At 37.7% G+C, this 14,421-nt stretch overlaps 1 protein-coding gene across 1 annotated transcript in view; it reads left to right on the forward strand.

The window, feature by feature from the left end:
- LOC106053988 (growth hormone secretagogue receptor type 1-like) overlaps positions 1 to 14,421 on the forward strand; it is a 92,743-nt gene that overhangs the window by 61,709 nt on the left and 16,613 nt on the right. Inside the window, exon 2 of the mRNA XM_056017703.1 lies at positions 12,792 to 14,153. Within this exon, the coding sequence (XP_055873678.1) occupies positions 13,093 to 14,153 (1,061 nt within the window). The 5' untranslated portion in view covers positions 12,792 to 13,092. The remainder of the gene's footprint in view (positions 1 to 12,791; positions 14,154 to 14,421) is intronic.

Here is a 14,421-nt window from a genome sequence, read left to right on the forward strand (position 1 = left end):
AATATGAAAGATAGAAGGCAATGCATTGGGCCAATACGAAAGATAGCAGGCAATGCATTAAGCCAATACGAAAGATAGAAGGCAATGGATTGGGCCAATATGAAAGATAGCAGGCAATGCATTAAGCCAATATGAAAGATAGAAGGCAATGCATTGGGCCAATATGAAAGATAGCAGGCATTGGGGCAATACGAAAGATAGCAGGCATTGGGCCAATATGAAAGATAGCAGGCAATGCATTAAGCCAATACGAAAGATAGCAGGCAATGCATTGGGGCAATATGAAAGATAGCAGGCAATGCATTGGGCCAATATGAAAGATAGAAGGCAATGCATTGGGGCAATACGAAAGATAGCAGGCAATGCATTAAGCCAATATGAAAGATAGAAGGCAATGCATTGGGGCAATATGAAAGATAGCAGGCATTGGGGCAATACGAAAGATAGCAGGCAATGCATTGGGCCAATATGAAAGATAGAAGGCAATGCATTGGGCCAATATGAAAGATAGAAGGCAATGCATTGGGGCAATATGAAAGATAGCAGGCAATGCATTGGGGAAATACAAAAGATAGCAGGCATTGGGGCAATACGAAAGATAGCAGGCATTGGGACAATACGAAAGATAGAAGGCAATGCATTGGGCCAATACGAAAGATAGAAGGCAATGCATTGGGGCAATATGAAAGATAGCAGGCAATGCATTGGGCCAATACGAAAGATAGCAGGCATTGGGGCAATACGAAAGATAGCAGGCATTGCATTGGGCCAATATGAAAGATAGAAGGCAATGCGTTGGGGCAATACGAAAGATAGCAGGCATTGGGCCAATATGAAACATAGCAGGCAATGCATTGGGCCAATATGAAAGATAGCAGGCAAGGCATTGGGCCAATATGAAAGATAGCAGGCATTGGGCCAATATGAAAGATAGCAGGCAATGCATTGGGGCAATACGAAACATAGCAGGCATTGGGCCAGTATGAAAGATAGCAGGCAATGCATTGGGCCAATATGAAAGATAGAAGGCAATGCATTGGCGCAATATGAAAGATAGAAGGCAATGCATTGGGCCAATATGAAAGATAGAAGGCAATGCATTGGGGCAATACGAAAGATAGCAGGCATTGGGCCAATATGAAAGATAGAAGGCAATGCATTGGGGCAATATGAAAGATAGAAGGCAATGCATTGGGCCAATATGAAAGATAGAAGGCAATGCATTGGGGCAATACGAAAGATAGCAGGCATTGGGCCAATATGAAAGATAGAAGGCAATGCATTGGGGCAATATGAAAGATAGAAGGCATTGGGGCAATACGAAAGATAGCAGGCAATGCATTGGGGCAATACGAAAGATAGCAGGCAATGCATTGGGGCAATATGAAAGATAGCAGGCAATGCATTGGGGCAATATGAAAGACAGAAAATGTGTTGCACCACTTTTCCTCTTTTGTTGCATTAAAAATTAAATTTTAATGAGCTGAGCTGTTAAGTTACATGTTTAATTAGTTTGGCTTATTCGTGTGTGGGTCGATTATTAAATTAATTAACCAATAACGTATTTAAAAAATTTAGTTAATTATCAATTATATTTTGACCATTGCTACTAAACACTTTCTTTTTCGGAAAAATATTTTGGACAGAAAATGTATTACATGATTTTGTATTTGTGTCAATATATAGATTCTAGGTAAGTTTCATCAATACGTGAGTCTGAATTATTGTGTTTTGTTTCGTTGTAACACAAATTCCCAGATCGTTTAAAACTTTTCGATTTCTTTGGCCAAAATGATTAGAAAGTTCTCCTAAGATGTTGACTGTTTCAACCAGACGTCCATTTCCTCCAAGGAATCAGTTCACTCATTTTTTTTCTTCGTCCATATCACTTAAAATTTTGTTTTCTCATAATGTATTTCTGAAACAATATTTGGCAACAGAATTTTGGGCAAGCAAAAGGGGAGATTATTTTAAAATGAATCTGTACGTCGCGCACCCACACACACATTCCCCACGCGAACACAAAGATTGATCTCACAGACACTGACGTAATAGGTTCTGATGGGGTGGCGCCATTTCTGTATCACGTGCTAAGAAGGAGCACCACATGGACAGAACAGAAATGTCAGCAGACGTGAATATGGCTTTTTTTTTTTTTTTTTTTTTTTTTTAGTTTGATGTCACTTGACCCTTGGCTTTTGATAATTTCGTCTTTACTGACTTTGATAAGTATTGACCATGTCAGGCAATTACAAAATGTTCCGTATAGTGGAGAGGTCACACTTTAGTTTGTATGGTGCAGAAGTTACACTGAGGTCTGTGATGCTTGGATGTTAAAATACGGTGTGTTAAGTCGAGAGACTAAAATAGATGTGGACTAAAGTGGATGCTAGTATATGATCTACGCCCGCCCTATATTACGTGGAGGTTACAATATAATCTGTATAGTGAACAGATATATTTAAGGCCTCACGGGTGTATATTCCAGGCCCCAATGTGATATATTTCAGGCCTCACAGGGGTATAATTCAGGCCTCACCGTGACAACCCCGTGGAAACGTCTGTTAGGGGAGACGGGCTATCTGGGATTGAACATGTCTTCTTACAGCACGAACAAACATGGCACGTGAGGAGGTTGAAAGAAAGGCTCCACTGTACCGCCCCATCAGCAATACCGTTACTCAGTGAAGGACATACGCTTTGGTGATTGTTCTCTTATAAGTTGTATGGGTACAATAAAGGAATTTCCTCGTGGGCTCGGCTTCAGGCCTCGCTGGGATGAGAGAACACTGGCGGGGCTAAAGGAGCCGTGTCTCACAACAATCAATGTGATGAAACGATCATCTAGTTGATTAAGAAGGAGAGGGGGGCGCTCATTTCTGGTCTCTGGGTCAAATCCTTTTCTTTTGTCAAGCGTAATAATTGGTGGAAAGCTCGACTCTTATCGGAACCTCACTTTGGATAATGAAGCGATTACAAAAAGGACTGTGTAGTGGAGAGTTAACAATATAATCTGTAGCATGGAAAATCAGTAACCAACCATAACAAATAAAATTCAGGTTATATATATATATGTATATATATATTTTTAGCAAAGTCAATTAACTTCAGTAGTTCGTCTGTTTCTTGCCTAGATAACATTCATTGCAGGCTCAGAGAATTATCATACAGATCTAGATCTACTAAGGTTGTTGATATAAAATGATACCTTCCGCTGATTAGCTATATACAGCGCTGTCTCGGAGTCCGAATTTCAAATTTTGTTTCTACGGTTATGGAGACTCAAATTTGACTTATATTCTGTGCCACGCACATCAGAATACAAATTAATGATAATGTAATATGTCTTGCTTGTTTTGTACATTCAAAACAATAACAATGCTGTCGTCTGCAAATTATGTAGATTTTTGTAACATATTCTGCCAGATTTTTTGGAATTCTTCAGAATAACACGACACCGGCCAAATGGTACTGTAACAAAAATAAAATAAAAAACATTGAATTTTTTTCCGTCAGTCGTTTTGTGGTTGCTGAAAAAATCGATGTTGTTTCCTCAGTGTAAGGTTTTTAATTTTGAAAAAATGATTATCATCATCATCATCATCATTTTTTCCTATGACATTTGTAGTAGGAGTGCTGTGACAGTTCGCGCAACCAAATCCCTCCGCTTTTCCCGGTTAGCAGCTAATTTTAGCAGGACATCAATAGAGAGGCCTGTCCATTCATTTATGTTGTCCAGTCATCTTTGTTTAGATGACCTTTTCTTTGTGCTCCCTCCTATGTACCTTGAAGGAATTTTTAACAATGAGTCATGTCTTACACCATACCCGAACCAGCTCAGCTTTCGTCTCTTCACAGTATTGAGGTGTTAACTGTCTTTTTGCCAGCCAGAGTGTTGACTTGTAACACTAAAAATTCATTTGTCTTTTTTTCCTGGTATCTGATACCCAGCATTTTTCTGATGCATTTACTCTCAAAAGGTTTGGGTTATTCTTTCAGACCGAGCGTTCAGTGTTTAACTTTCACAACCATATAGGAGTAAAGTGATAACTAGTAAAAAAAAAAAGTTTTAGTTATACTTGGAAGCTGATGTTATCCAGAGTTCAGTGGCTAACTAGGTTGGGGTAGAGGGTCAAAATTCGAAAGTCCCCTGGGCCCCCAAAAGAGTGTCTAAATTCTTTATATTTGTATATTTACTAAGTACATTATCTCATGTCATAATGAAGTCAAACCCACCGGGCCACCAAATCCCTAGTTAAGCCACTGCCAGAGTTTCCACAGTGTATTCATGACAGCGGCGAATGCTAGGTGAATTTAACGGCCAGCAGACGATTTACTTAACTCTTTTCGTAACCTAAGGCGTTTGCTCCTAATATAAAGGAATCACTTTTGAATTGATGAGTTAAAAGAATGTCTTATAAATATTTGCTTTACTTTACTTTAATAGATTTCTTTCAAAGAGACATTTTCTTTTTACTAATTCAGCAGAAACTTTTGCACTAAAGGTGACCTGATGTTACTTAAAAAAAAAGTGTTTAAGAAAAACACATTAATTATTAATAATATTCATTTTACAAAAGTTAGTTTTTATATTTGTTATATATTTTTTATTTTGAAGCTATATTTCTAATGTTTGTAATAAAACCCCATCCTACATTGATCTTTAAAGTTGTTTTTTAGCGCCCCCGTAAGGGGAAAAGCCGCTATTAAGTTTGAGCAAAATGTCCGTCTGTCACACTGTGATTTCGAAAACGAGAAGAGATATGAAAAATATTATTTCACCATGCGATGCAGGTTAAAAAGTCAAGGTTTCTCCGGCTACTTTTGGTTTTCTAAAAGCAAACCGTTTAATTTATAAAATTAATTATGCAAGCGATTTTTTCATAAAAATACACCAGTTCTAAAATAATACATAAATGTAAGGGAGATAATGTTACAATATGTTAACAAAGAAAGGCAATATTTTGTGTATTTTCAGTATCACTAAGTCAAATATATTTATAAAATATACAAGAAATGTTCACAACACATATAATTATTATTTAAAGGTGTTTTTTTCTGATCAATTAGCTGCTAAAATTAAAAGAAAACATTTATGGTTGTTTATAAAGGCTAAGAAGACAAAGGCCCAGGAGACAAAGACATATTACTGAATTTGAACCAAGTAGACAATATAGAAGATATAGTAGTACAAGAAAATGAAATTCAAAAACAATTAGCCAACACCAAACAAAATAAAGCGTCTGGACCTGATGGTATTCCAGCTAGATTACTCAAAGAACTAAGCAATGAGCTAGCCCCAGTGTTCAAAATACTCTTTCAGGCTTCTCTTAACCAGGGCAGAGTACCAAAGGACTGGAAAGAAGCTAATGTCACCCCCCTATTTAAAAAAGGAGAAAAATCTGACCCAGGAAACTACAGACCAGTATCACTTACCAGCATCACATGTAAAATCCTAGAACACATTTAATTTTTATGCTTAAGCGTTGCAAAAACACATTATCAATAATATGTTGTTGCGTTTTTTTTAATGTAAATAGCATATAAATGCTAAATCAAAATCTCTATATAATTTCATTAACTGTAAAAATGTTCCGGATATTGTTTTATAAAAAATAAATTATGTCAAATGATTGTTTGAAATCGCATAATTGTCTAATATTACACTTATATTCTTTGACAATACGTCACTACAGTTTAATTATCGATATCAAATTGTTCCGTATTTTCACTTAAAACAAATTTATGTCAAATGACTTAAATTTTTTTCAAAAATATCGACAATAGGTTGTTCAGGATTTTAAAATAAGAAAGTAATTTACTAGACACAATTATTAAAAATCACTTTTAAGACTTATTTTACATTTAATTATTTTCTTGCTGAAACATAACAAAAGTTTTTTAATCGATAAAGAATGTTCCGGATTTTATTTTGAAAAGAAATCGAAATACATTACTTACATTTTCTTACAAATCGTCGCGAAAAAATTTCCAAATTTTAAATGAAAAATCTACTAACGCTAAATAACTGTTCGAAATCTCTCTTCAAATAATCTTCGCATTTACGAAAAAATATTGTACCGGAGTTTTTATGAAAATATTTTAACTCTTTTTATGTAAAATCTCACTTCTCTCTTACAGTACATTTAATTTTCTAGCTAAAACGGTACAAAATCTAATTATTGTTATTATACTTTTACCTGTAAGGAAACATAACTTACAAACTCCAAAGTACGGTATGAAAATCTCTACACAAGGCTGTGGAACATCTAATTTTCATACGAGACCATCCCAAAAATTTAATTAACGGTATCACATTTATCTGGAATTCTCTTTTTCTTTTACTATTTATGCAAACATCCAAAACAATCTATTATATATACTTAAATATATTGCGTGAATTCTTAAAACTATTGCGATGTTTCGAAACGAAAATTAAAGGTTCATCAAATTTTCAATAGATTTTAGTTTTTACTAATATTAACATGAGTTAACAGCAATGCTTGGTCGTGCGGTTAGCGTGCTGGACTGATTATCTCGACGGCCCCTGGTTCATACCCATCTCGCTGCCATCCCCCGTCGTCCAGCGGGTTAGGTTTGGACAAGGAAATTAATTATCTTTAACTTGAAAGAACATCCGGAACGTAAGACATAAAAACATTTTTTACAACGGCAAATAAATCTTTGAAACATTATTACTTTTGACAATCAAAATAAAATTACGTCTTGAATATTTCTTGCAAATAGGCGGATCCGACATGGATCCGACGGGGGCCGCCTCTAAGTTTGTGTGATAACACAGACTCTCTTTGTAATCTTGTTTTTTATTAGCATGAGGTCCTTGCAGTAATGAAGATGATTACGATATAGCCGAAACCTCATGCAGAACGTCTGGTAATGGCGGCGGGACACTGTGACTACAATCGAGACGTTTACTAGACTACCTGGTCGTGCGGTTTGCACGCTGGACTGTCGTTCGGACTTATCGATGGTCCCGGGTTCAAACCCTGCCCGCTCCCATCCCCCGCCGTCCTGCGGGAGGTTTGGACTAGGAAGTAATTATCTTCAACTCTGAAGGAACATCCGAAATAAGTAAAACATTTTACAAACATTTTACATCTTTAGAGGATGAATAAAGCAAAAATCGATCAATATCGATAAATGTAAACGAAGGTACAATAAGTCTAGTCTAAATATAGCAAAATTATCAATAAATGTGAACTAAATGTATATTCCAAATCAATACTATGTAGGCTACATGAAGATTTCTAATAGACTTTGTTCACATTTCAAAGAGACCAAATTTAGACTTTATATAGACTCAATTTTGACTTAAACTAAAAGACGAATACATATGGAATGGAGAATTTCTTTGGTAGGCTTAAAAAGAAAGTCGAACCTTTTACCGTTATTGCCCAGCAGACGAGATGGATGCGCCATTAGACTGGCACATAGTCGTCGCATTCAATTAGCCCTATGTAAATGAGTGTCGCACACTTGGTGACTCCTTTGAATTGATGAGGAACTTAACTTTTGACTAGCAATGAGAGCATACATAAATACATGCTTGTACGATATTCCTTGGACAAAGCTTGATATCAACTCACTCCGTCCGTCTGTCTGTCTCTCTGGTACACATTTTTAAGACTTTGTTTCTCCTACTTTTCACTCTCAGATTAAGTTAAAACTTTGTATAATAACGTATTCGTTGTTGGTAACAAAAATATGGATCAATGAGAAAAAAAAAACAATTAATGAATTTGTTTGATATTAAAAAGGGAATTAAATCTTACAGTATTTAGACAGATGGCCTTGAAAGGGGAAGTGGATATTAGCTTTTTTTTTTTTTTGGTACCTTTTTTATTTTGCTTATTTATATTACGATGCAAATCATTTGTATATATTGCGAGCTGAATATCAAATATTAATTAATGTTATTTAAACAGACATAGGATGTTTTACTTATTATTTTAAATATTTTTTTTAATTACTTTAGAAACCTGTGCGAGATGGGGCTGTCTGGGAGAAGTTTCTCGTGCTGCCTTTAAGCGCTCAGCATACACTACTCGAGTCGGGTTTCGAACTCAAGCACACTCGCTTGATAGCCAACTGGTTTATGCCTCTTAGCCATACATCACACACGTTTTATAAATCATTTTTTAAAGTTTCACCTCTGAGTTATCTTTTGGGGAAAAAATATATATAAATGTCATAGTTCAAACTTCGCTCAAATCCAACAATGCTTCTTAAAGATGTATATAGTCATGTAGTGAAGAAACTAGTCCATTACTTTATTACGGAACGTAGAATCCATTATTTATGGGGATAGTCTTGTAATAATCATTATTTTATTATCGTAACAAACGAGGAAAACTATTTATAGATCTCAAACAAGGGACACAATCTACATATAGTATGTCAGTTGAGGGCGCCGAAAAAGTCAAAAAAGGGAAACAACAAACCCCTGAGAGAAATACTGTTGGGAAATTAGTAGGTGGATAAATAGCTGGAGAAATATTAACATTGCTAATCACTTAGGTGGACAGGCAAAGGGGAAGAGGTCAAACGGTCATTACACGTACCACTTCGTCAAGGGGAAATGCAGAGTATTAATAACTCATCAAAGCAAGATGGTCCCCCGTGCATCGTTAACAATGTATTTAATGCACCATTAATTGTATAATTGGATCAATGCTTTTAATAGAAGCTCTATTTGACTGTTTCACATACTAAACAATGTATAATAAGGTCCTCTGGATCAGAGTGAAAACTCAACAAAATTGGGCAACCACTGTTATTTGTTGATTAAATTCAATAGCAGTGATAGAATAAATAAAAACCTTGAACATACCAACAACCCTTAGAGAAGATATACCGTTATACAGCTAATATCGCGAAAGTCGTGGGTTCGATGAAATTGTGAAAGCCAAAATGATAGTATTTCAGATTTCACTTGAATCATTTCGGAGGCTCGATAATCAGACTGGCACCAGAATACATGGATCAATTCAGGGCGTCATGTATCAATTTCCTTCGTTCAGCAACCATTTTCACGATGGGGCCTATTGCGCCATGACCCACGACCTGTTGAGGCCAAAAGTGGCACTTGTAGGGGGAAAATGTGCCAAAAGTATCTGTAGGAGTGATTCTAATTATTTAAAAACATTTTCCATTTGTTTTTCTTAATTCTATATTTGGTGTCCAGAGAAAATTAACAAATCAATGTCAATCTTATTACAGTAGTATTAAATCTATTAAAGGAAGGCAACTCTTAAATTGTCAGTTTCATTAAAATAAAATGTGTTTAGATTTTTTTATAATAATAATAATAATAACATCCCTAAGATGATTCTCGCTGCCTGTCAGATGGTGGTACTGCGGCAGACCTGCCACATCATCAGAAAATTTCTAAATGGACACTGTTAAGGGGAGACTACAGTTTTTCTTTAACGGACTCGACCATGGCAGTGCCAGAGAATTAATACATGTCCATTATAATAAGTATAATGTGTAAACCACGTGAAAGTGCACTCTGAGAAAAACAATTATGTTTGTTTTTGTTTAGTTTTTTAAATTTATTTCCTTAATATTACTGTACATATTAACTAATCAAAGTACATGAAATAATAGTATGTGTAGACAGTAAAATAAAATCTGTTGGATACTTAAATGAGCATGTGTTTGCAAATATTAACGTAATATGATGAGATATAGAACCTCATCCTACGAATATTAATACATGATGTAGTATAACACAAACTTAACCCGTATATTAGACAATGACACCATCCAAAGGAAATGTAAATTTGCCCATGATACCTGGGCTCGACAAAATCACCTTTATGCTAACGTTATTTTCTTAAAGATGCTCCAAAAACTATTTGTCTCCTATGAAGTCCATGTGAAATGTTCAGTCAGGACTGTTGCGCTGTGGGATGTCTTACGTTCAGTCAGGACTGTTGCGCTGTGGGATGTCTTACGTTCAGACAGGACTGTTGCGCTGTGGGATGTCTTACGTTCAGTCAGGACTGTTGCGCTGTGGGATGTCTTACGTTCAGTCAGGACTGTTGCGCTGTGGGGTGTCTTACGTTCAGACAGGACTGTTGCGCTGTGGGATGTCTTACGTTCAGTCAGGACTGTTGCGCTGTGGGATGTCTTACGTTCAGTCAGGACTGTTGCGCTGTGGGATGTCTTACGTTCAGACAGGACTGTTGCGCTGTGGGATGTCTTACGTTCAGTCAGGACTGTTGCGCTGTGGGATGTCTTACGTTCAGACAGGACTGTTGCGCTGTGGGATGTCTTACGTTCAGACAGGACTGTTGCGCTGTGGGATGTCTTACGTTCAGTCAGGACTGTTGCGCTGTGGGATGTCTTACGTTCAGTCAGGACTGTTGCGCTGTGGGATGTCTTCAAAATGTGTTTGTCTCTCACGAAGCTGATATAAAACCAACAGTCAGGACTATCGCGCTGTGGGGAGATCCTCAGGTTCCTAGACTAGTGACAAACAATACTATTTCAGAATATGTGGAGATTAAGCCTGTGACTCAAAAATGCTAGAAAGTTACATGGCTGATCAATAACATTGACCAAATGACCCGAAGTTTGTGGAGCTCGTTTACATATACCCCATGAGGAGCATGTGAACGTCTGCATGTTGTTTGTCATCTGGTGTTGTTTTGTATATCTACTCTCACATTAGATACAGTGTTGTATTCCTGATCTCGGACTCACGGGTGACTTGCTACGCCCCTGCCTTCGTCTGTTGACTTTTAACAAAAAATGCAATTAATAAACAGGCAAAATAGGCTTATACAAAAGTCCTTAAAAAAAACAACCAAAGCTTATTTAACGAGAAAAACTATACATTTACAGCTATATATGTCAATTACAGCTATATATGCCAATTATATAGAACAGTGATGCCCAACCTAATTCGACCTGCGGGCCATTATAATTTCTGACACTCGTGTTACGGGTCACATGAACGAAAAGGTAAAAAAAAAAAATTAACTGAAATTTACCTGAATTTGTAACTAATTGATTATAAACCCGGGGATCTAGTACTTACATTAAAGAATAGGATATCTGAAGTGATTTTTTTCACGCGTCTGAAAACGTCTTAATGTCTGTACTTAAAATAGAGCAATATTGTAGCTAGCTGTACTACCGACCCTTTTTTTTTGTCGCTTTTTTTGGTAAATATTCCCATCGATCCTCCAATCTGTAGGCGTAGTTTAACAATCTTTTATTCGCGGTTCAAACCAAGAATGTCGTCATGTTTGTTTCATACTGACGTTTATATGTTGTTCTTTTTTTTTTTTAAATAGCCACACTTTCTTTACACATCAAATATGTTGGCTTACGATCAAGCTCCACAAAAAAAAAAAAAGCTAAGATCCGTCTTCTTTTTGTGGTAGATTCTCATTTTATAAACACACTAATGTTAAATGTCATGGTACCAAATCAATTAAAGAACAATTGAGGGCCCTAACGTAGGTAAAGATACATAAGTCAACCTTTTTCTTTTTTTTCGGGGGGGGGGGTGGTGTCTACTCTTCGTGCCAAAATTTTGGCGGGCCGGATGGAACCACGTCGCGGGCCGGATCTGGCCCGCGGGCCGTATTTTGGGTATCACTGATATAGAAGTTATTTTCCTTTTTCGATATTAAACAAAAAAAAATTTAATTGACTATGTGATTAATTTTTTATTATTTCGTATTTTTTAGGAACAATAATTAAATGTTTAAATTTTCAATTCGATCCGATAATGGGTTGGGGGGGGGGGGGAATAATGCGTACAATTATTTAAGGTTACAAAACCCGACATATTTAACCTTTCCTGTGAATATTGAAGGAATAAGTTCCCTTGTTGGTACCAAACAAAATAATTGATAACCATATACCAATTGGTTAATTTTGTTATTGATTCATATAATGTCTACGCCTATGAATTATTGTGCAAAGCTTTGATGTTTCAGCTTGATCCGAGAATGGTTATAGGAGCAATAGCGTTAACAAACATTCTACTAGACAGACAGACAAAGTGAGTTGATTTAAGCTTTGTAAAACAAACATTTTGAATATTTCCTAGAACATTAAAAAAAAAAGACCAGCTACGGCCATTTACGAACTGAGGGCTGCAGCCGGCCCTCGACGTCTATATCGATATGTCTGCTAACTAGGAACAATGTAGATGATGTTGCTTGCGACACGTGTGTTGGACCCCCCCCCTTTCCTCCCCACCCCGCTTTCCCGTTGTTAAAAAAAGGGTTGGTTATCATTGGTCTAGACTGTTCGACTCACATTAAAAAAACAGGACAATTACTACACTTGACTACATTCCGAGGGTTAGTCACGTGAGAAGTGAGCCGTGACTGAAGTGTTGTGACTGTGAGCCAACCTGGAAGCCACATGTGGTACAGTTTACCATGGGAGCTCTTCTCTTCTAGTGGTTTAAAAAAGAAATGACACAACGTTTTAGTAGACCACTCTGTTCATTTCATCTATTATGTCCAGGCATCAGAACTCACCAGACCTTACAACAGTAGGATGACCTCACGCCTCTATTCTTTGTCTGCTCTGTTTATCAGACATATTACTTACCGGTGTCGCTGCCGTTTATTTACCCAGCGGAACATTGACGCAACGGCCGTCGCTCTTAAATATTTCAACGTTTTCCTGTCGATTGAATACAAATCAATTCGCACATCTTCACCCAGTTTTAGTGCTCTTATTATCATTTCGTCTTTTTGATCTCGTTCTTATCCATTTGCATTTGTTTCTTTTTACAGTCCTAGCTGACACGATTGGACAAGTTCGCCATTCATTTGACTTCAAACATCTCAAGACATTTATCTCTCTAAAGAAGCGGAATGAAGATCTTAGTGTTATCGATGGCTAACTGCTGGAATAAAGCGTTCTAATATAGACTGGAAAGTTGAGATGGCAAACGTGGGCTAAGGACGTCAACAACTTTTCTTCAAGACACAATCTTTTAGAAAACTTTTGTTTAAAAATTAAGAAATGAGACAACTTGTCGGGATTTAGGGATTTCCTGATTTAATTTACTCCGAAATTTGGAAATTTTACAAGATGAATAACACAATTTTTCAGGGTTCCGGATTAAACGGAACTGATGTAGATGTTTTTCGTTTGTCACTTTCGGAGGGTGTGACTTCTGCCCCCAATGTGTCTTATGGAGACAGCGCAGGCTTATCCAGCATCTACGAAGCGGCGCTGATCATTAATGAGTACTACCTCTGGCCTATATTCGCCGTGGGGTTCCCGGGAAACCTGGCTTCCATCGTCACCATCTTCCGCATGCGCAGCGTCGGCTCCTTCACGCTCTACGTGGTTCTACTGGCTATCATGGACAACTGCGCCCTGTTGGTCAAGCTGATCATCTATCAGCTCTTAAGGCAGAAGGTGAACATTGGCGACACAGGTTGCCGGGCCTTTATTTTCTTGGGAACTTTCTGCACAACCTATGCCAACTGGATTCTTGTTCTCATGGCAGGGGAAAGACTGATTGCTGTAAGATTTCCTTTGAAGATTCAGAAATATTTGGACTACAAGAAATCCATCATTTGGATATGTGTTGTCGGGGTCTTACTTTTCGGAGCCTACACTCCGATTCTTTGGTTCTACAGCTACGAGAGTGGTTCCTGCACGTACCCCCCTGACTCAATGGAAACGGTCCGGTACCTTCACTGGTCAAACCTCTCCCTCTCCGCATTCATACCCTTCGTCTGCATGTCGCTCTTCAACGTGCTGATCATGAGGGTCATACGGCAATCTTTCCGGCTGCGGAACGCGCTGAGGAACGTGAACTCTACGCCGTTGACCAGGAGGTCGAGCTGCCACGACGTGTCTACGCAGAGGCAGATCATGCTGATGCTCTTCACTGCCGCCTTCGTCTTCGTGATCTTTGTCTTCCCGCTCTGTGCCTTGGCCGTGGCCAACGTGTACGTGGAGCACAAGGCAGGCACCCTGAGCTTCGAGCTCAACTACCTGTGCGGCCAGATCGCCTATGTCCTTTTCGACTCCACGCATGCGCTCAACTTCTATCTCTACTTCCTGAGCGCCAGGAAGTTCCGGCATCACTTCTTGAGACTCACTTCCTGCAAGTCGGCTAAGGAGAAACCAATCACCCTGTGAGTATTTTTTTTACTATTCAAAACACCACTCCAATGGTAATACAATTAACTAACATTTTCTATTTCAGTAAGATACTTAACTAATGCGTAAAACATTATGTAAGACAGAAAATCACACTTAGCTTCTCATAAATTACTGACGATCTTTAAAAACAAAAATGAATTACATCCTACATGTATCCATGTGTTAATCTAGTCGAGCGTGTTAATTAGAGACTTAAACTCTGCCAAGTCAATAGTTTTCATGGCTGATTCAAGCAACCCG

The sequence above is a fragment of the Biomphalaria glabrata genome, chromosome 1, assembly GCF_947242115.1.
Source record: "Biomphalaria glabrata chromosome 1, xgBioGlab47.1, whole genome shotgun sequence".
NCBI lineage: Eukaryota > Metazoa > Mollusca > Gastropoda > Planorbidae > Biomphalaria > Biomphalaria glabrata.